At 46.9% G+C, this 21,643-nt stretch overlaps 1 protein-coding gene across 1 annotated transcript in view; it reads left to right on the forward strand.

Moving 5' to 3' along the window:
• Positions 1–21,643, forward strand: part of OSBPL10 (oxysterol binding protein like 10) — a 322,138-nt gene that overhangs the window by 77,904 nt on the left and 222,591 nt on the right. The window contains exon 2 of the mRNA XM_052637028.1: positions 16,600–16,775. Within this exon, the coding sequence (XP_052492988.1) occupies positions 16,600–16,775 (176 nt within the window). The remainder of the gene's footprint in view (positions 1–16,599; positions 16,776–21,643) is intronic.

Below are 21,643 nucleotides of genomic sequence, written 5' to 3' on the forward strand. Positions count from 1 at the left end.
TCCTGCCTGGAACACAGTTTCCCCTTCAGCTGACACACCTCACCTGTTTCCTTCTGGGCTCTGCTCAAGTCCTCCATATAGACAGAGCTTCTCTGACCTGGGGAAATTAGAATGCGCCAAATGGCAGCCTGTTTTTCACTTTCTGACACTGTATTTTTACATATTATAGGTCTGTAATTTCTGTCCTCCCACTGAAATGTCAGCTCCGTGAGGCAGGAATTACCTGTTTTGTTCACTTCTCTGTCCCCAGCATCTAGAAGAATGCCTGGCAGTGAATGTAAACACGAGTTGGGGCAACCTCATTATTGAATGAAATAAGCTGTGGACCAAAAGTTCTAATAGTTGGTCCTAGTCCCGGCCCCTCTATCAACTAGCTGGAAATCAGGGGGAAATTTACCAGCCTTAGGTTTCATATTGGTAAAATAGAGTGAAGAATACCCCTCCTGCTTTAGGAGATGATGAAGTGAGGTCACCAGATGAGTGTGTTGATGCTGAGTGCTGGTCAGGTTCGGGGCTATAAGATCCTTGAAAGGTAGATTCTCGGGGACCACTGTCTCCATGTTGCTTGCCACCCCGCCCGGCAGAGACCCTGGAGTAGGTACCTGGCATTGCATAGGGGGTGTGACCTATGACCTAGCAGAGAGACCTTTCAATATATTATGACATCAGTAATTCAGAGGGAGGCTGGGCAGTTTCCCTGCTTCTCCAGAGGGTTGGGGAAATGTTTAGCTTCCCACAGCTGTGAGCATTCTCTCGACATAAAATCTTCTACACAAGTGGGTTTGGCAGGCAAGCTGTCTTCAATGAGTGATGGGTCTTCAGAATCAAGTTTGCCGTGAGGGAGTTCTCTGTTAGCCATGGGTGGCCTGACACCATGATCGTCGTCATCAGGTGCAGCCGCTCTTATCCCTGAAACTCGAGTCCGATCTGCTCGTGGTCGGGGGACTGGGGGCTCAGGGTGGTCCCCAGATGAACTAGGTCTTGAATGGTTGTGGATTGATTATTCTGCTGACTGGCTGGTCTTTAATCAGGGATAAGTACACTGGGTAAGAGGCAGTCAGTGATGTTAACTTTCCCACCCTAGTGTGGCATCTTAGGCGTATTCATAGACCTAAAAATGTCCTTGATGATGGAGAATGGTCCTGATGTTAGAGAGTTTTATATTTTGGTTGTGATGGTGGCGACAGTAGATAAATGAGGACAGTGAATGATAAGGAAGTGACACTTTTTTGTTTACTGACCGTCACCCTGGCCCATCAGGGGATATGTGTTAGAGTCCTCCATATATGAGATTCTGTGCTGAGCCCAGAGGGATCCTCCCATCAAGTGACGTGGCCCTGAAGGAGTTTCCAGGTTAGGTGTCAGAGACGGTCATGGGACCTGATGATGGTGACGCTGGTAATAATAATCGTAACAGTTAATAGGGAGCCAAACGATTCCCCACTTTTTCAGCCCCACCGGTCTGCTGCGGGGTGGGGGTGGGAGGTTGATGAGAGATTCGTTCTGGTTGGGAGTGGTAGGAGCAGGTGGGTCATATATCTTTTATGAAAAACAGTTTAAGAGGTGGTTGAGGGAGGGCATAAGAAGCTCCACGAACTCCGTGAACGGAGATTAGCTTTTCGTGAAGTGGACTGTTTCGTTTGCTCTTGCTGGGCAGACTGAAGTGGCAGGTAATCGACGGGGCAAGAGAAGGAGCTGGCATGCTGCCTGACCTTGGTCCTTCCACCTGTCTTCTGTGTGCTTGTGAAACCTCACACAGCTCAGCAGGGCAACCCCCAAACTCACGCTGTCTCCACAGGAGAGGGGATTAACAAGGTTGAACAGTGGCCGCTGGTGGTCAAAATTCAGGCCGGACCAGAAGGTGGAGAATACACGCCTTGTTTTCCCCTCTTTGGGGGATGGGAGGGGTCAGAACAGTGAATCAAGCGACAGTCTCTTGGCGAGGAAGCCTAGGCTGTCTTGCTAAGAAGGCTTCGGTGTTTGTCTTGGAGATGGTGTACTGGTGATTTCATAGTAGATTCAGAAAATATCATTTTTGTTTGGGATTTGGTTGATGTTTACTAGTCTCCATCGGAGAAGGCGATGGCACCCCACTCGAGTACTCTTGCCTGGAAAATCCCATGGACAGAGGAGCCTGGTGGGCTGCAGTCCATGGGGTCGCTAGGAGTTAGACACAACTGAGTGACTTCACTTTCCTGCACTGGAGAAGGACATGGCGACCCACTCCAGTGTTCTCGCCTGGAGAATCCCAGGGACGGGGGAGCCTGGTGGGCTGCCGTCTCTGGGGTCGCACAGAGTCGGACACGACTGAAGCGACTCAGCAGCAGCAGCAGTAGTCCCCACGCTCTCCTCTCATTAGGCTGTAATCTCACTATTGAGATGAGCAGCCGGGAGGCTGTGGGATGGGGTGCTCTTTATGGGATGCCGTGTGCTCTGACACAGACGGGTTTGCTGTTGTCACGTGACTTGTGTGTATCCAGTACGAGTTCACAGGGTTCTCCATGTAAGAACACTGCAGTGGCTTGCCATTTCCTTCTCCGGGGGATCTTCCCTTCCCAGGGGTCAAACCCGTGTCTCTGGTGTCTCCTGGATTGGCAGGAGGATTCTTTACCACTGTGCCACCTGGGAATGCTTCTTTTAGGTAGAATAGAAATAATATCTGTCACAGAGCTGTTAGCAAATAGAACAGAGTAAATTAAATTCCATAACCTGCCGTTTCTGACAATAAAAACAATAAAAGCTCTTTCCTTAATTGTAAAATGAAAAAAATAAGACCACAATTTTTGAAGGCAATTGCTAAGTATTGCCTTAATATATTATTTGAGAAATAACTGTATGTATATGTAATTATATTATTTGAGAAATAACTGTATGTATATGTAATTTCTATATGTAATATATATGTTGCTAGCTATGTGTCAGACACTGTTCTCAGCATTTTGCAGAAAATAACTTGTTTAATTCTTAGAAAAGCCCTGCGAGATACATACTTTTCTAACCTGGTTCCTTTGTTGCATGTATTTTTGTTTTTTGGCCACTGTAGACATGTTGGCAGTCGCCTCTAGAAAAATTCTTTCGAGAAAAACTTCAAACTGGGAATTCTGTCCACTCACCCCGATAGCTCAGCGAGTAAAAAAAACTGCCTGTAATGCAGGAGACGTGGGTTTGATGCCTGGGTTGGGAAGATCCCCTGGGGAAGGAAACAGCAACCGACTCACTGTATTGCCTGCAGAATCCCATGGACAGAGGAGTCGGGTGGGTTATAGTCCATGGGGTCACAAAGAGCACGCACGTTGACTGGCTGTTGGCACCGACACCTCCTCTTCCCCAGAAAATCGGGGAGGTTCCATGTTTCCTTGAGCTCCTTGGCAGAACACCGGTGACTTCCGCAGGCGCAGATCTTGACAAGGTCAGACCAGGTGGGAAATGATATTGACTCAGGCTCCCTGAGAGAGCGCGTGTGGAGAGTGGGCGTGTGTGGACAATGGGGGCCTTTGTGTCCCCCGCTTGGGACTGTGTCCCCAGAGAGGATACTGTGCTCACAACTCCCAGGAGGACCTGGTGACCTCGTGGCTTTATTTTGCCCTTGATGTTGTGCTCATGGTGGCTCATGTTGCTGGCAGGCCTTGGAGCATGTGTTGGAGAAGCAGTTGAGACTTTACTCTTGTTTGGGCATGCTGGACCCTTTCACGTTAGTCTAATGATATGCCAGGTAGAGCTAGCCAGCGCGCGACTTCCCTTTGGGATGTGTTTTTCCAGGGCCCTTGGCGGCAGCCAGATCTGAGCTGCCCATTGGTCGCGTGAGCTGCTTCTTGCATGAGTGCCTGGGGCTAGTTGCCAGGCTGGTCCTGTCCTTCCCCAGCCCTGAGATCCGCAGGTGACTACGATGCTCCTGCTGAGTGTTCGGTTCCTTGCGGGGCTGGGAGCCTTAGGATCTCATGCTGGGGAAGGTAAGCAAGCTATAGACTAAAGCTGGGTGTAAGCAGGATCACAGCAGGTGTGGAGGACCCAGGGAGAGAGTGGGCGGCCGGAAGAAGCAGGAGGCCTGATTTCTCCCGGGTGAAACCCATCAGCCTGGTGAGAATTCTTTGGACCGTCCCATTTAGATTTTAGCACTTTCATCTTCTCTCCTTCCCATCTCCTAGGTGTTAGCTGCCTGCAGAATCCTGGGAGAACTTGGCCCCAGGCAGCTCACTGGTCTGAGCAGACATCCCGTCTTGGCCTGCACTGGTCTTTGTTGCTGCGCGTGGGCTTTCTCTAGTTGCGGCAAGAGGGGGCTACTCTCCAGTTGTGCTGCTCAGGCCTTTTTGTCGCTGTGGCTTCTCTGCTTAGGGAGCACGGGCCGTCGGTGCTCGGGCTGCAGTAATTGTAGCTCATGGGCTTAGCTGCTCCACGGCATGTAGGGGTATTCCCGGACCAGGAATCAAACCCGTGTCCCCTGCATTACAAGCTAGATTCATAACCAGTGGACCACCAGGGAAGCCGGACATCCCACCTTTGACGTGAAGTCTGAATAGTCAGCATTTCCTGAGCAGCGTGTCCCTCCTACCCCACACCTCTGCTTAGAAGGTGCTGGAAGGCTGAGACAGGCAGGGTGGTGCAGGGGTTAGGGGAATACTGCCTGGGGTCACATCATCTCTACTGATGGGCTGTGTGACTCTGGTTGAGAGAGGGACCCTCTCTGTTTCCTTGTGGTTAGTAAGGGGTAGTAATGATACCTACCTCAGAGAGGGTAGGTGGGTGTTTTTGTTTTTGTTAACCTTAAGATCCTTCTTGTTTAGTCTTTATTTATCTATTTTATTGAAGTGTAGTTGATTTACAATGTTGCTTTAGTTTCAGGTATACAGCAAAGTGATTCAGTTGTACATACATCTATATTATTTTTCAGATTCTTTTCCCATCTGAGTTATTGCAAAATATTGAGTACAGTTCCTTGTGCTATTATACAGCAGATCCTTGTCGATTATATTCTGTATATGGTAGTGTGTATCTGTTAATCCCAAATTCCTAACTTACCCTTCCCCCTCCACCTTTTCCCTCTGGAAGCCTTAAATTGGTTTTCTGTGTCTGTAGTTCTGTTTCTGTTTTGTAAATGAGTTCATCTGTTGTCTTTTCTGAGATCCCACAGTAGAAGTGACACCGTGTGATTTGTCTCTGTCTGATTCACAGCTCTTTCTTAGTATGACCATGTTGCTGCTGATGGCATGATTTTATTCTTTTTATGGCTGAATAATATTCCATCGTACGTACATGATTATTTTTGCTTAGTTGTTTCAGGGTTGGTGTGGGGGATCCACAGATTTCAGAGGCTCATGCTTCTTTTAACTTTCTCCTTCACCATCCCAGGGTGTGGCCATGTCCTCAAAGTTCACCAAGGGCGTTGGAGTTCCAGCTGCTATGTCTGCCTTCCAACAAAGCAAGTAGAGGAGGGGAAGGAGTCCAATCCATCACTATTCTTCATGAGCTAGAACTCAGTCAGACGGCCACATCTAGCTTAAAGGAAGATCAGGAAATGTATTCTGGCACTGTGTATTGGCTCAGATAACAACTGGAGTTCTCTTGATTTGAGAGAGAAAGTGATTATCTTATAGGTAGGATAGATAGTCAGCTGTCACCGCTACATCTTGTTTCAGACCACAAGCTAATTGAGCCAGAGCCGAGGTTGTAACCCTTGGTTTCAACCCAGAGATCTGTCTTTCCACTGACCCCAGTAAAAATGGAACGTGAGTATCGGGAAGCAGCCGGTGGACTTGGACAGTACATGTTTGCAGGAAAAGAGAAGTTCTTTTCCTGTCTCCCTTGGGCTTGCATGCCAACATGAACTGATTTGCTTTATGGTAAAGTCAGGGTCATGGGAATCCTTGAGTCTTGAAATATACAAATAGATCCGTGTGTGGTCACAGAGAAGACATGTTTCTGTCCTTACCTTACTGACATCTTGCTAGCACTTGACACGGCCGATCACTCCTGCCTTCGTGAATGTTCTCTTCCTGGGGTTCTGGTTTTCCTTCTGTCTCTCCGTCTTGTTCTCTTCATCTCTTTTTCCTGTTTAATGTTAAGAGTTCCTCACATCTTGATGCTGGGCCTTCTCCTCCCTGTCTTCTCTTTCTGTGCAGTCTCAATTGTGTCTTTAGCTCTCTTGGCTACTTATTGTCAGATTATTCATCTTTAATCCCTATCTGGACTCCAGATCCATTCATCCATTTGCCAGTCAACACCTCCCGGAAGTTGTAAAGGCTTCTGAAGTGTAAATAGCCCCCAGATGAAGTTCCCAGGCCCTTATCAGGTCTTGTCAATTGTACCCTGGCAGTAATTCTGACACCTCCGCCCTGGTCTAGGATATTGCCAGGATTGCTGAAGTTTTAAAAACACTTTTATTAAAGTAGAATTTGAACACTATAAAATTTACCCATTGCAAACGTACAATTCAAGAATATTTAGCTTATTTATAGTGTGCAACTATCATCAAAATCCAGTTTGAGAACATTCCTATCACCAAAATAATTCCCTCTAGCCAGAGTATAGTTCATACGGTTTTCATCCTCAGCTCCAAACAGTCACTTGCCTGCCTGTTTGTTTCTTGGTTTATTTTTAGCATGTGGGGCCTTAGTTTCCCAACCAGCGAGCAAACCTGTGCCCCCTGCAGTGGAAACATGGATCCCTAAACGGTGGACTGCCAGAGAAGTTCTTATCCGCTTTTCTCTCTATAAATTTCCCTTCTCTGGACACTTCATATACATGAAATCATACAACGTAATCTTTTTGCATCTGGTTTCTTTCACTTAGCGTGTTATTTCTGAGGTTCACCCACATAGCAGGTATCAATGTTGTGTTCTTTTTGTTGCCAGATAGTATTCCGTTGTGTGGATATATCACACAGTTTGTTTATCCATTCACCAGTTCATGGACATTTTGTGTTGGGAAATCCCTAGCTGGGTCACATTCTGCTTTCTTCTTAACACGAGGCTCTCGGCACAGCTAAAGTTGTGTGTTCATTTCTGTAAATACCTTATTGTTTCTTGGCACATTTTCCATACCCCCACCAAATCAGAGACCTTGTCCCCCACCTCCTGTGTATTAAATTTTTAAAAAATTTTCATTTTATTTGCTTTTATTTCTGGCTGCGCTGGGTCTTCACTGCTGCCCCTGGGCCCCTCCTTGTGGTGGCTTCCCTTGTTGCAGAGAATGGGTTCTAAGCGTGTGGGCTTCAGTAGTTGGGGCACACGGGGGCTTAGTTGCCCCGCAGCACGTGAAATCTTCTGGGCCGAGGGATCAAACCTGTATCCCCCACGTTGGCAGGCAGATTCTTAACCACTGGACCACTAGGGAAGTCCCCTCCTATGTATTTTTAGCAGTTAGCATACAGTGCCTAGCAAGTTTGGTACTCATTAAAAAAATATATATCTATATATATATTTTAAGAAATGAGTGAATTCTTAGAAATAAGACTTAGTTTGGGAACCAAAGCCAAATTCTTTCAAATTTAGCTGGGTTTATGTAAATTCTCTTTTCTTTAACCGTGGAATGAGTGAATGTATCCACAGTGCTCTATCCATATCACAGAATGTGGTCCAGCTGACCACATGTGAGAACCTTGCCAAATCGTATTGCCACAGCACCTCCAAGAAAAGAGCAAACACTGGCTCTTGTTTTAAGTTCTATCTTGTCGGCTTTGTTGCCAATTAACTAAACCGCTGATACAGAGTAATATGAGCATGGGATCCAATTCACTGTCTGCATTTGGAAAAGTGATGTGGACGCTGGGAAGTTCTTGTTTTATACCCACTCGGACCTTGAGGCACAGGGATGGTGGAACAACAGTTCAGAAGAGAACGAGCCAGCTTTCTGCCTTTGCAGACGCAGGAATTGGGGCTGTGAGTGGATGAGTGCCGTGGCCAAGGCCACAGAGTGAGGACCAGTAGCTCTCAAAGTGTGGTCCCGCCTGCAGCATCAGCATCACCTGGGAACTTGCTTGAATTCTCTGGCTCCACCCAGACCTCCCAAATCTGTGGGAGGGGCCCAGGAACTTGTGTTTTTAATAAACCTGCAGGTGATTCCGATGTAGCAAATGTTTGAACCACAGGTCGAACCAGCCATCTTCCTGCCGGATCACACCTCTTTCCTCTATGCCATGTAGCCTGTAGGGAAAAGTAAAGGATGCTTTGATCCAGGGACAGTGGAGTTTAAGGTGTGATTTCACTGGATTTGTGTTGTTTAGTTGTTAAGTTGTGTCTGACTCATGTGACCCCATGGAGTGTAGCCCACCAGGTTCCTCTGCCCATAGATTTCCCAGGCAAGAATTCTGGAGTGGGGTACCTTGCCTTCTCCAGGTGGATTCAGTTGGATATTTAGGGGCAGAAAACCTGAGCCTAGGGGCCTGACTCTGATCCTAACTGCTTCCCTGGTCTCCACAGGCCAGCTTTACATCTCTCTTCATCCTGGTGGGCACCAGGCTGCCCACACACTTTTGCTCTCGGGCTTTAGCCAGTATTCTCTTCAGTGTGATTTGATGTGTATGTTTAAGGTTTTAGTGTAAAGCAAAGACGTGATTCAAGGCTCCGCCCATCTCAAGGATTCCCAGGTAAGTTCCTTGTGTTGTCCATGGCAAGAATGAAAATGAACTGTGAGCATTAAGATGGATCTTGACATTTTACAGTTTAAAGTAGTAGTAGTTGAAGTTCTTAGCCAATGGCCTTGGAAACTTGAGGGAACAGGAGTTCAGGAGTGCCTGCATTAACCCTTGTTAGAAAGGTCTCAGTTCTTGCTCCCGGAATGTAATGACCTGGTCTTCCAAGGCAGATGGATTCTCATCATACATGAGATCCAAGTGCAGTGCATCCAGTCTTGTGTTAAGAATTCACTCGTGCTTTGTCAGGCGAGGTGGTTCACGAGGCAGCGGCCGCTCGGCCTGGTCTCTGGGGCCGCCGTGCCCAGGTGGACCTGCATGACGCTAGTGGGTGATCCAGTTGTGCAGAAGCTCCATTCCCGGTGACATAATTTTTCGTTAAATCTTTCTCAAAAACACTCCCGCAGTGACAGAGCCAAGGTACCTACTGCCTGAGCTGTTGTGATTTAGGAGCAGGCCTTCAGCTCTTTCACACAAAGATAAAATAAGGTCAGCTCATATTTAAACAATACGTTCCGCCTTGTTGGCTGGGCCCACAGTGCTCAGATGTTTGCTGAATGAATGATTAGGGGGAAAAGCTTGAAAGGCTAGGGGAAAAAAGGGGATGTGAATAACACGCTTAAGGTTTTTATCCTGACTCGATTTTGCACTGGTTTTTTCTACTTGTCTAGGGCTTCCTTGGTGGCTAAGACGGTGAAGAATTCACCTGCCATGCAGGAGACTTGGGTTTGATCCCCTGGGTGGGGAAGATCCCCTGGAGAAGGGAATGGCTACCCACTCCAGTATTCTTGCCTGGAGAGTTCCACAGACAGAGGAGCCTGGTGGGCTACAGTCCGTGGAATCCCAAAGAGCTGGATGCAACTGAGAGACCAACGCACACGAGGGAAATTTTGAAATTCATATTCCTGATTTCCTGATCTCAGCCACAAAGATTCCGATTCTCTACGGGATGGGAGTCTGGAATCCACATTTTAAACTAGCTTCTCTGCTGATTCAGAAGCAGGGAATAGCTGACCCAAACTGTAAGAACATTCTTTTTACAAGAAGACAGTTAAATACTCTTTTTTAAAGCTCTGCTTTATTGGTTGTCTTTTGTTTTATTTATGGCTTATTTTTAACTGGGGATTGTTTAAAATTTAGAAATATGTGTAAATACTTTTCTTTATGGTTTTGCCTCTCCTGTTTTGGTGCCTTCCCTATGCTAACAGTTTAAAAATACCCACCCATATTTTTCCTAATATGAATATATTAAGTTATATGATATATATAAGGTATTATTAAAACTAATACTACTAGTTTTTTTTAAGTCTCTAACATGTCAGATGTTGTCGTGAGGTCTAAAGATTGGCCCTATAAAATTTTTACTTTTTGATGCTGTTTTTAGCCAACATTTTGCAAAATGTTCCATGCACATTTAAAACGTTTATATTAAAAAGTTTGTGTGTGTATTTTTCATTTGGGTATGTAATTATTTGTAACATTTAAAACAAAACTTGGGAATATATTGTTTTGAATCTGTGTTCCCATTCATTTTCTACATATCTGTCCAACTCTGGGCAAAAGGATTCTAAAAGTCTCCTAATCTGATTGTGTTTTATTTTTTTCTTATATTTCTGTAAGTTTCAACCCTGTGTTTTTGCATCTTTGTGGTGAAAACGGTACTTTAATCAACACATACTGTCTGAATGGTTTTGAGCCTTGGGCCTTACGGCTAGATTGCCTGATTAAAATCTACACCATAGTTTCCTCTCTATAAGATCGGGAGCGTGCCGTTTACCTTTCTGCACTTGAAATTTTCATCTGTAGAAGAGGCAAGTAGTCAGTCACTCAACCAGAGAAGGGTCTTTAGGTGGAGAACAAGGCCGCTGTTGCCAGCGTCAGAACAAGGCACAGGTGGAATCCGGGAGTCTGAGCAGGAGCTTCTCAGAAGGCAGAGGGCCTCGAGTATGCGGATTTCTACAGAAATTATGATTCTGTGAAAGATTTCCAGGACATGCCTTTCAGAGTACAAAGTGATTTTGGAATATAAAGAATTTGTCTGGGTGAGGTCCATGGGAGTTTGTCACTGAGCTATGTTCCTGAATCATGATGTGTGAATATTTGGGCTGGAGACTAGCTTCTCTTGATCAATAATTAGTGTGGGGTTGGAGGTAGAAACAGAGGGCCTGGGAAGGTGAGGCAGACCCCAGCAGGTGGAACACAAGCGCTAGCTGGGTCCTGGGCCCGGGTGGGCGAGGCCTCGTGCCTGGCATGGAAGGAAGCACGAGCCCCACATGGAATGGGAGGGGCCCTTACTCCCTTCTAGAAATAGTAACCTGGGTGTCAAAGGTGTCTGCTCAGGCGTCAGAGGCTGGGCAATCACCTCCCTTCTCAAGCCCTTTCGTCTTGTTTTAATTTTCACTTTTAAGTTTAGATGAAATGGCGTAGCTTTTTGTCAGTATCAGCCTATCTGGCGAAGTTCCTCTTCAAGAGTTTTTTTTTCCACTGCAGTTTTTCCGCTTTGTAATTCTCTTGTAGTTTGCTTGTGATTTCTGCCTCTTGGCATGAATGAGCTGCTTCCCCCTCTGTGCCCACCACCCCCACCCCAATCCTTTCCCTTTATTTTTCTGCTGCTAACTGGATGCTGATGGCAATTGGCGCGCCTACCCGCTCCCAAAGTAAAAATGTCAGATTTTCAGCTTTCAGATCCTGAAGTTGAACCTTCATGAAAGTAACGCAGGTGGGAATTAAAGGCTACAGGTGTTGACAGATGCCTCTCCTTGATGCAAGGATTGGAAAGCAGTTAAGCCTAAGGGCAGCTGCCTTGTATGTACGCATGCGCAAGTGAGTGTGACTGTGTGCACGCAGGTGTGTCTACGTGCAAGTACATGCTCACGTGTTGTTTCTGAAGCAGTGGCTGGTTCTCAGCCCTTTCGAAGTGGGCCTGCCGCTTCCCGCGGGTCCCAGCTTTGGAACGGGGCTACGTTGCCACTCCAAGGCTGGCCTGATAAGGACTGACGGCTTGTCTCCTAGGTTGGTTTGATGCCTCCTCTCTTCCTCTCCTCTCTCCCCCGCACCTTCCCTGGTTTGTGAACAGAGCCCCTAAAGTATGTTCCTTTCGTATACAGTTAGGCTCACCTGCTCATCAGTCAAGATGCAAACTGGAGCTCGAGACGCTGATTAGAACAGAACCCACTCTAGGAATTAGGCTTGTCCTACTCATTTCTCCAGAACGAAAGGCCTTTAGGAAAGTTTCAGGAGTTTATCTGGCGTTTGCACTTAATTTGGTGAAGCCTTGTCCCGAAGCACGTTTAACTTTTCCATTTAGGATGAAAGCTGTAAATTTCTGATGCAGTAATGCCTGACAGAGCTCTGACCCTGTGGGAAACCAAATGTAATTTCCTTCCTCCCAGGGGATGTGACCCCCAGGCAATGCGTTTCTTAATGCTGGGTGGGCAGCTCCTACCTACATGGGACAGCTGCTAACTCAACTTTCAAAGGCCGTCCTGGAAGAACACTCTATGTTTAGTCTGTTGCAATTTTTAATCGGATATTCTCCCATCATTTCCTTCCAAATAGGATTGAATTTTTAACTGTCTTTAGAAAAAGAGTAAATTATTGATAACCTTCTTTAGTGCATCTGATTCAATCCTATATTTCCACTGAAACTATTTTGGGAAGCAGTGGAAATGTGTGTTTTGATTTTGTTTTTTGTCTGAGGCAGGGTGTTAGAATTACGATGTCATTTTGAAATAGGCAGTGTGAAAAATCATTCATGTGTTCCCATAGCCTGCATAATGTGTGCTCATTGGGTTATTCTGTCATCCTGATTGAGGGGGGAAAAAAAAACCAGAATTCAATTCATTTTTTTGGTACCAGTTTCTTAGTAATGTCCTTGCAAATATATGGTTGGGATGAATGTGTGAAGCGCCTCTGGGGGCTGGAAAGGCTGATGGGCCTGGGTGATGAGCAGACGGAGCAGAAGGGGAAGAGGTGTTGAGTCTTTCTCCATTCCAACAAGGGCACAGGGTGGATGGGGAGGGTCAGGGTGTGGAGGGCAACTTGGCTTACGCCTTTCCCTGGAAGCCTGTTGAGGCTGTACGCTACCTTTTCTGCTTTCCTCTGTGTAAAGGGGGCGTGTTTATAGATGGGAACACTGCACTTCTGCCAGGGCGGTTGGGGGGGTGCAGGGGGTGGAGACACAAAATGCTGTAGGGCGAGGTTCCTCCCCTACACTCTACAGATCATTGCTCTCAATGCTCTGCCCTGCCGGGAGCTGTGTCTGCATACCGGCAGTCACTGTGACAGGAAATACAGCCCACATGGAAACCATGACTCCTAAAGAGAAGGCAGGGTCAGCATTTGAACAGCGTGACCCCTGGTGGCTCAGAAATCACCACAACTCCTCTCTCATGGATAGAATTTGGTTTTCACATCTGTAGGGTAAGGGAGTTAGAGAAGGCAAGGTTTGGAAAGATGGAGACCGGCACTTTACAGGAACAGATCACCTTTAATGAGGCGAGAAGGGGCAGCAGTCAGATTTGTGAGCGGCTGCACTGACCTGAGAAAAGAGGAAGTATACAGAGGCATGTATGTGGAAAGCTACTGTCTTAAGGGGCCTGTTCTTCTCCAAGGTTGTTCGGAGTAGTTATCTCTTAAACAGCTGGGGCAAGGAATTTTGGAGCTCGGCCAGAGGCTGGACCGGCTGGGGGCTGGGCGTAATCAACCTTAACGTCCATTTTTTTTTCCCCTTCGGGTGAGAGAGTTCTTTGTTTTGCATAGAGTGGTGGGGAGGACCCGGAGGGGATCTTTAACTCCAGGCTATTTTGAGCTGTGTAACTTTCCTTCAGCATCACAGAGAGGAGGAGCAGAAGGACACGAACATAGACGTTTTGAAAAGGTTTTTGGTGAGTTTGCCAGGCTGATTGCCATCACAGATCTGAAGCATAAGATAAGCAGAAGCCTCTTTCTCATCCTTGTAGAAATGATAAGGGTGTTTTTTAGCAGGTGGCTCTCCTCCAGGTGGTGATTCAGGGGCCCAGGCTACCCTCTCTGGGGGTCCTTGGCACACTCATTGTGGATCCCCAGTGGCCCCACAGGATGTCTCCATCCCAACCTGTGTGAGTGTCTGTGTCTGTGTGTTGTGTGCCTGTCCTGCGTTTACTTCCGCTCACTTTCTGTTGCCACAGCTCACATGGCCACACATCCCGACAAAGAAAACTGGGAGATATGTTCTGTCCTTTCATCTCATGTCTCTTGGAAGAAGTGGGCGGGATTTGGTGATGAGCTGTTAGCTTAGACCATGCTTCTCAGACTTGAGCTGCATCAGAGTCACCTGGAAGCCTCCTTGACCCCTTCCCCAGTGTTTCTGATCCAGCCGGCCTTGGATGGGGCCCAAGGATTTACATTTCAAGCAAGCCTCCAGGTGACTTGATACAACTGCTGGGCCCGGGACCACACTTTGAAGAGTCCTGGCCCACTATGGCATCTTTGTATCTTGATTTATCCACAGTGGTGGAGACCAGAAGTATAGCCTTATTATTGTGACCCAATAGAGATCGGAGGGGAGGAGAGAGGTAAAAAAGATAGTCTTGGCCAGGACATTAAAAATAATTAAAAGTGGAAGATTTCTTGGAGGAACTGGCGTTCTGGAGTGTTGACCTGGGTTGTTGGGTGTGCCTGCCCTGTGGGCTGGGAATGCGGTGGCACCTCTGCGGGCAGGCGGGGCGACTTCCAGCTGCGCTTGCTCTCTTGGAGCCCGAAGGTTTGGAGAATGAAGCACCTTAGTGGGTAAGGAGAGGTGACCTGGAGCAGGGGGTGAAGGAGGACTTGTGGGAGGCTCAGAAGAGAGTTTGCCAGCTGGACTGAACCCGGTGTGGATGTGGACACAGACAAGCAGGACTTGGATTTGGAGTTTCTTTGAGTCCCAGCACCTGAAAACTGAGGGATAGTGATGGCTGTCTGTTGGATACTGAGAGAATCAGGGTGGCAGTTGGTAAACTTTCTTAGTTTGTGGTGCTTCAGTCAGTTCAGTCGCTCAGTCGTGTCCGACTCTCTGCGACCCCATGAATCGCAGCACGCCCGGCCTCCCTGTCCATCACCAACTCCCGGAGTTCACTCAGACTCATGTCCATCGAGTCAGTGATGCCATCCAGCCATCTCATCTGCTGTCCCAGTAGCATTTTGGGCACCTACTGACCTGGGGAGTTCCTCTTTCACTATCCTATCATTTTGCCTTTTCATACTGTTCATGGGGTTCTCAAGGCAAGAATACTGAAGTGGTTTGTTTTTCCCTTCTCCAGTGGACTACATTGTGTCAGCTCTCTCCACCATGCCCGCTCATCTTGGGTTGCCCCACAGGGCATGGCTTAGTTTCATTGAGTGAGACAAGGCTGTGGTCCTAGTGTGATTAGATTGACTAGTTTTCTGTGAGTATGGTTTCAGTGTGTCTGTCCTCTGATGCCCTCTTGCAACACCTACCGTCTTACTTGGGTTTCTCTTACCTTGGGCCTGGGGTATCTCTTCACGGCTGCTCCAGCAAAGCGCAGCCGCTGCTCCTTACCCTGGAGGAAGGATATCTCCTCCCGCCGCCCCTCCCGACCTCTAGGCCCTCTGGCACCCGAGCAGCCACCACTCCTTGGGCGTGGGGTTGCTCCTCTGGGCCGACGCCCCCGGCCTCGGGCGGGGTAGATCCTCTCAGCTGCTCCTGCGCTGTCACAGCCTGGCACTCTCGGCTGCCGCCCCTGACCTCGGATGCAGTTGTGGTGCTTAGAGGTTAAGAAAATGCCCTGTGGTTTCATTTATTAAAGCAGGCATCTGCAAACAGCTTCATGTACATTTATGTCCTAGCAACTCAGTAGCCATTTGAAAAAGGGATCACCATAGAAGAACAATACGTTTCTGTGTTAAGAACCGTAGTCACATGTTAATGGACTGCGTGTTCCTGCAGATTCCAAACTGGCTGAATTGTCTGTGTGCTTGGTATCTGACTTGCAGGCATCACTGTGTAACCCTCAAATATGGGACATATTTTCAGCTGCCTGTGCGAGTTCCCAGTGGTGACCCAGCTGCTTGGGTGCATGGATTAAAAACTGGAATCTGGTAGTCTTCCCCCTTCATTGATTCACTGAATAAATACTATCAGTGAGATGAGAGGCACTGTCTGTCTCTGGATAGGGTAGAGTCGGGGGAGGGGGCCAAAACCAGACATTAAATTGGATAATCCTGCGTGGGTGGAGCAGACAGTGGGAGGCGGGGAAAGCCGGCAGGGGCTATGCTGAGCCTCCGGGCTCCAGGGGGAGTATGGGTCTCTGATGAAGACAGCTTGTGGAGAAGGGCAAGTTGTTTGGACTACTTTCTGCTGATAGATTGTGAGTGTTGATAGGCCAGGTACTCAGCTCCCAAGATTTGTTTTAGCCATTCAGACAACTAGCAGTTGCTCTGTTTTTCCCGTGGTTATAGACTCCTGTGGCATTGTGGCCTCCCAGAGCGGAGGGGATTCTTGCCCTGTTGTGTGAAAAGTGTTCTGTGGAAGGACCCGCTGGAAGTTAGAGAGCTTTGTGAGCACCTCTAGTTCCTGGTTGGACCAGCCCTGGGGCTCAGGCCCATACAGCGCCCAGGCTGCCCCGGAGTCCAGCCCAGCTTGCTACTTCCAGGGTGTGAATTTCAGGTGTTCCCGCAAAATCACGTCGAACCTTTACCAGATTCTGTATCCCAGTGCCTTGGTCTTCTTTACCATCCTGAGGCTCACGTATATCTGTGGGCATCGCACCATATCCTGAATGGGCCTGGCCTTTGTTCAGGAGCCATGATGAGCTCCATTCTGACTTAAGAATCAGACTCTCTTTCACTCCCCAGGGTTGGCTTGTGTGGGTGTCTGGCAGGGACTTATAGCTCCCAGCATCCTGGATTGGGACCCTTGATGTTAACACAAGGATTCTGTTCCTCCTCTTTGCTCGGAGAGAAAACCGACACCCTGTGATCTCTCCGCCCAGGTACTTTGTGCTGGATTTCGAGGCTGGCATCCTGCAGTATTTTGTGAACGAGCAGAGCAAGCACCAGAAGCCTCGAGGAGCCCTGTCTCTTTCCGGCGCCATTGTGTCCCTGAGTGACGAAGCACCCCACATGCTGGTTGTGTACGCTGCCAACGGGGAGATGTACAAACTGAGAGGTATGTTCACCTCCTGGGAAGTTTGCAGACGGGCCTCTTGGATTCACAGTTAACATGGTGATGGCGGTCTGGTTTTTCAGTTTTTTAAAAATCACCTTTAATAGTTTGCCGTATTTGAGGACTCTGGTGACGGACACTGCCTGTCCTCCTCTTGAGGTGGGGAGAGGAGCTGAGATTAGGAAGTATTTGTCCTCATTAACCAAGGAATTAAGGACAAATGCAAGGTGAGTGATCGCAAAGCTGGCTGAACCTTAGGACTTCAGCAGATTTTTCATATTAGCTCAGTATATATTTGCTTGTACCTTATATAGTGACTCTTCAGTGCCCATGAGGCTGTGCTCTAAAGATAAAAGAAGCCTTTCCCTGCCTTTCTTTTTTTTTTTTTTTTTTTTGTGGCTGCACTGCGTGACATGTGGGATCTTCCAGGACCAGGGATGGAACCCGTGCCCCTGCAGTGGAAGCATGGTGGCCTAACCAGTGGATCGCCACGAAGTCCAAACAAGTCTTTTAGGGATCATGGTGGGGACCTTCCTGGTGGTCCAGTGGCCAAGACTTTGCCTTGCAATGCAGGTGGTGCGGTTTTGATCTCTGGCTGGGGAAGCTGGGATCCCTCAGGCCTTGCAGCCAAAAAGCCAAAACATGAAACAGAAGCAATATGGTAACACATTCAATAAAGACTTTAAAAATGGTCCACATCAAAAAAAATAACAAATCTTTTATTTATTTTTTTTAGGAAAGGGTCATGGTGCCCTCAGAGTTTCTCTAGAACCAGCTGTTAGTAAAGGCCCCTTCACTTGTACTTTATTTTGGGGACTGCATCAAGCAACTCATGGGATGTTAGTTCCCTGACCAGGGATTGAACCCAGACCCTCAGCAGTGGTAACACTGGGTTGTAACCACTGGGCCACCAGAGAATTTGCTCTACTTGTGCTTTATTTAACCTCTGTGGCCCTAGAGCCTGGTGAAAAGCCAACTGGTGTTATTTCCTGTTGGCTACTGTCTCCCCTTCTCTTTGCTTCTTGAAAGCCAGGAGCCCAGCATTTGGCCACAACTGGAGGTGCTAACTGGGCCTTCCCCAGGGGCTCAGCAGTAAAGAATTTGCCTGCAGAAAAGAGATGCAGGAGGCACGGGTTTGATTCCTGGGTTGGAAAGATCCCCTGGAGGGAGGGTATGGCAACCCGCTCCAGTACTCTTGCCTGGAAAATCCCATGGACAGAGGAGCCTGGTGGGCTACAGTCCATAGGGTCACAACGAGTCAGACACGACTGAAGCGACTGAGCAAACACACACACACACACACGGAAGAACTAGCCACCACCCCCACCAAGGCATACCCACTGCACAGATTTTCAGATGGGGCACACTTGTCTGCAGTGATGTGATTTGATTGCTAGACCATTCTACCAGCATTCTGTCACAGGAGCATTGCCGGAAAAATAGTCGTCTTCTCATAAAATAACAAAACCGACCCCCAGATGCACGTTTGGTCACATGTGTGTGCACACACACAGTCAGTGCTGTTAAGGTCTGAGGAAAGAAGTGTCTGTTAAGTGCTGGGAGGTGGTTGGTGATCACACCTCTTGTGTGTGCTCAGCCATTCGGTCATGTCTGACTTTTTTGCAACCTCATGGACTATATGAGGCTAGGCTCCTCTGTTCATGGAATTTCCCAGGCAAGAATATGGGAGTGGGTTGCCATTTCTTCCTCCAGGGGATCTTCCTGACCCAGGGATCAAACCCGTGTCTCCTGCATTGCAGGTAGAGTCTTAACCGCAGAGCCACTGGGGAAACCCATGCCTTTTCACGTATTTATTTAAGGGAAGGCTGAGTACAAAGAAAGGGCCTCTCATTCTTTGTGCTGGACCTGGGGGTTGGCAGTAGTGGGTCGGCCTTTGCAAAACCAGACTGAGGGCTTTGATTCCCCAGCTCAGAGCCCAGTGTTTGCTGACTTTCCTCCAGGCTTTGCTACCAAGGGGTAGGCTAAGCTGTGGTTCCTTTATTATATTTGTACTTTATTTACTTTTGACTGGAGAAGACTGTTGGACAGCAGCGAGATCACAACAGTCAATCCTAGAGGAAATCAGTCTCGAATATTTGTTGGAAGGACTGATGCTGAAGCTCCAATACTTTGGCCACCTGATGCAAAGAGCTGACTCATTGGAAAAGACCCTGATGCTGGGAAAGATTGAGGGCAGGAGGAGAAGGTGGTGACAGGATGAGATGATTAGATAGTATCACTGACTCGATGGACATGAATTTGAGCAAACTCTGGGATATAGTGAAGGACAGGGAAGCCTGGTGTGCTGCAGTCTGTGAGTTGCTCCAGTGAGTCGGACATGACTTAGCAACTGAACAACAACTTTTGATCAAGCCACAAGGTTTGTAGGGTATTAGTTCCCCGACTAGGGATTGAACCCAGGCCCTTGGCAGTGAAAGCTCAGATTCCTAATCACTGGACCACCAGAGAATTCCCTCAGGTTCCTTTATTATCTGTATACAGGTCATATCTCAGGATCTGTTAAAAAAAATCCCCGAAACTTGTGAAATAAAAATGCCTTGAGTTGAAGAAAGTTTTTCAGTTTTGGGGAACCATGAGAAGAGTCATGTTTTCTTTGGAGATTCACGCAGTGCATGTCCTGCATTTATATGGTCCTTGGTTTCGCGTTGCTGTTTATTGGTTAATAAATTGTCAAAGCAGAAACAATCGCAGGTGAAAAACTTAATCGCTTTCCCTCCCCCCAACCCAGGGCTGTCAGGGTTTATAGAAATGACACAATCCTTACAGAAGAACAGTCTAACCAGTTTGCCAATGGAGACATCTTTTTGCCTTTTAGTTGTTGCTCTCTAGATTATCAAGCCCCAAACTTTTTTTTTTTTAAGATAGTTTTAATAGCAAACATCAAAGTTTTATTATCTGCATGAACTAATCATAAGGGCTAAATTTAGCTTGAAGTTATCCACTACAGCAAATGCAGGATGCATTTCCGCTGCTTTCTGGCTGGTCCTTAGTCCATCCCCCAAGGATCTGGGCATCGATTTTCTCATTTCACATCTCGCTACACATAGAGATGAATCTTGATGTTAATAGATGCACAGCTTTGAGGAATGTTTCTGGGGCAGAGCCTTTGGGTACTGCCACAAACCAGCAATGTTTCTGAGGAAAATGACTCTAGTTTTTGCAAAAATCCTTCTTTCTTTGGAGTTGAGGTTCACCGGGTCTACACTTGCAGATTTCTTTACCTGAAGCTGACAAATGACACTGAGGTTCATTTTTGTAAAAAGTACAGACTTATAGGGGAATCATTCTGTTTTCTGCATAGAAAATGTTTTCAACATTTATGCAGTATTCTTTTAAAATATGTATGCAGTGAGTTATGCAATTAAATTAATTTGAATTTTATGAGACCCTGTTATGTATCCATGGTCTTTTGAGAAAATGAGTTTGTATATTTGAGAGATGGGGCTGTAGATGGAAGATTGTGATGATGCAGTTAACTTGTCCTTAAGTCTCTTTAGGGGACAATTGAGGGTCTCTGAGGCAGCGTTTGGTACCTTGTTCTGTCCAATCATAGTAACCCTTGAGAACACATATTAAAATGATAATTCAGCTGAATGCTTATTTTGCAAAGGCTGATAACTCCACAGTACAACTTCAGTAGATAACAGAGGGGCCCTGAGTCACTGCACTCTGATCTTCCTATTAGCCACGTGTGGCGGCAGCATTAAAATCAATCATGTTTGGTCTTCTCTGCTGCTTTTTAAAGAAGTAAAAAATACTTCTGCACAGTAGGTCAAAAACTGGCCAAATTGTTCTTAAGCATTTCAGAATACATTATTAACATGGTTTAAGTGGGAATTTGGGGGTTTCTTCTTCAGGGAAGCCTCCCTTAAGCACTTGTCCTAGGACTGTATCAGGTGCCCCACTATATAATGAAGCAAGGTGTTTTTGTGTGTGTGTGTGGCGGGGGGTTGTCTTTTCATTTCTGGGCTTCCCAAGTGGCTCAGTGGTAAATCCACCTGCTAGTGTAGGAGGCACAAGAGAAGCAGGTTCGATTCCTGGGTCAGAAAGATCTCCTGGAGTAGGAAATGGCAACCCACTCCGGTATTCTTGCCTGGAAAATCCCACAGACAGAGGAGCCTGATGGGCTACAGTCCACGGGTCGAAAAGAGACATGACTGGGTGACTGAACACGCACACCTACCCACTTTTCATTTTGTTTAGTGTTTCCTTTACTGTGCAAAACCTTTTGAGTTTAAGTAAGTCCCATTTATTTTTGTTTTTATTTCGATTATTCTGGGAGGAAAAAGGTCTTGCTGTGATTTGTATCAGAGGGTGTACTGCTTCTGTTTTCCTCTAGAAGTTTTATCGTCTCCAGTCTCCCATTTAGGTCTTTAACCCATTTTGAGCTTATCTTTGTGTATGGTGTTAAAAGAATGGTCTCATTTCATTTTTTTACAGGTAATTGTATGGTTTTCCCAGCACCATTTGTTGAGGAAACTCTTTCCAACTTTAATGTAGACTTGCCTTCTTTGTCATAGATTATTTGACCATAGATGTATGGGTTAAAGGTTTTTTTTTTTTTTTTTTAATTTGACTGTGCCAGCTCTTAGTTGTGGCAAGGGGGTCTAGTCCCCTGACCCGGGGATTGAGTTCGGGCCCCCTGCATTGCGAGCACAGAGTCTTAGCCACTGGACCACCCGGGAAGTCCCAGGTTAAGATGTTTTAACAGGGCATCTTTGCAGCCACTTAGACATGCCCCACCAAAAAGCAAATTCCACCTCTTACCCTCTTCTAATGACAAGAAATCTTATTCATTTTTCTTCTGCTTGAAATTTCTGAGTTTGTTGTTTATTAGTTGAAAATGCCTG

The sequence above is a fragment of the Budorcas taxicolor genome, chromosome 1 (genome assembly GCF_023091745.1).
Source record: "Budorcas taxicolor isolate Tak-1 chromosome 1, Takin1.1, whole genome shotgun sequence".
In the NCBI taxonomy this organism is placed as follows: Eukaryota; Metazoa; Chordata; class Mammalia; order Artiodactyla; family Bovidae; genus Budorcas; species Budorcas taxicolor.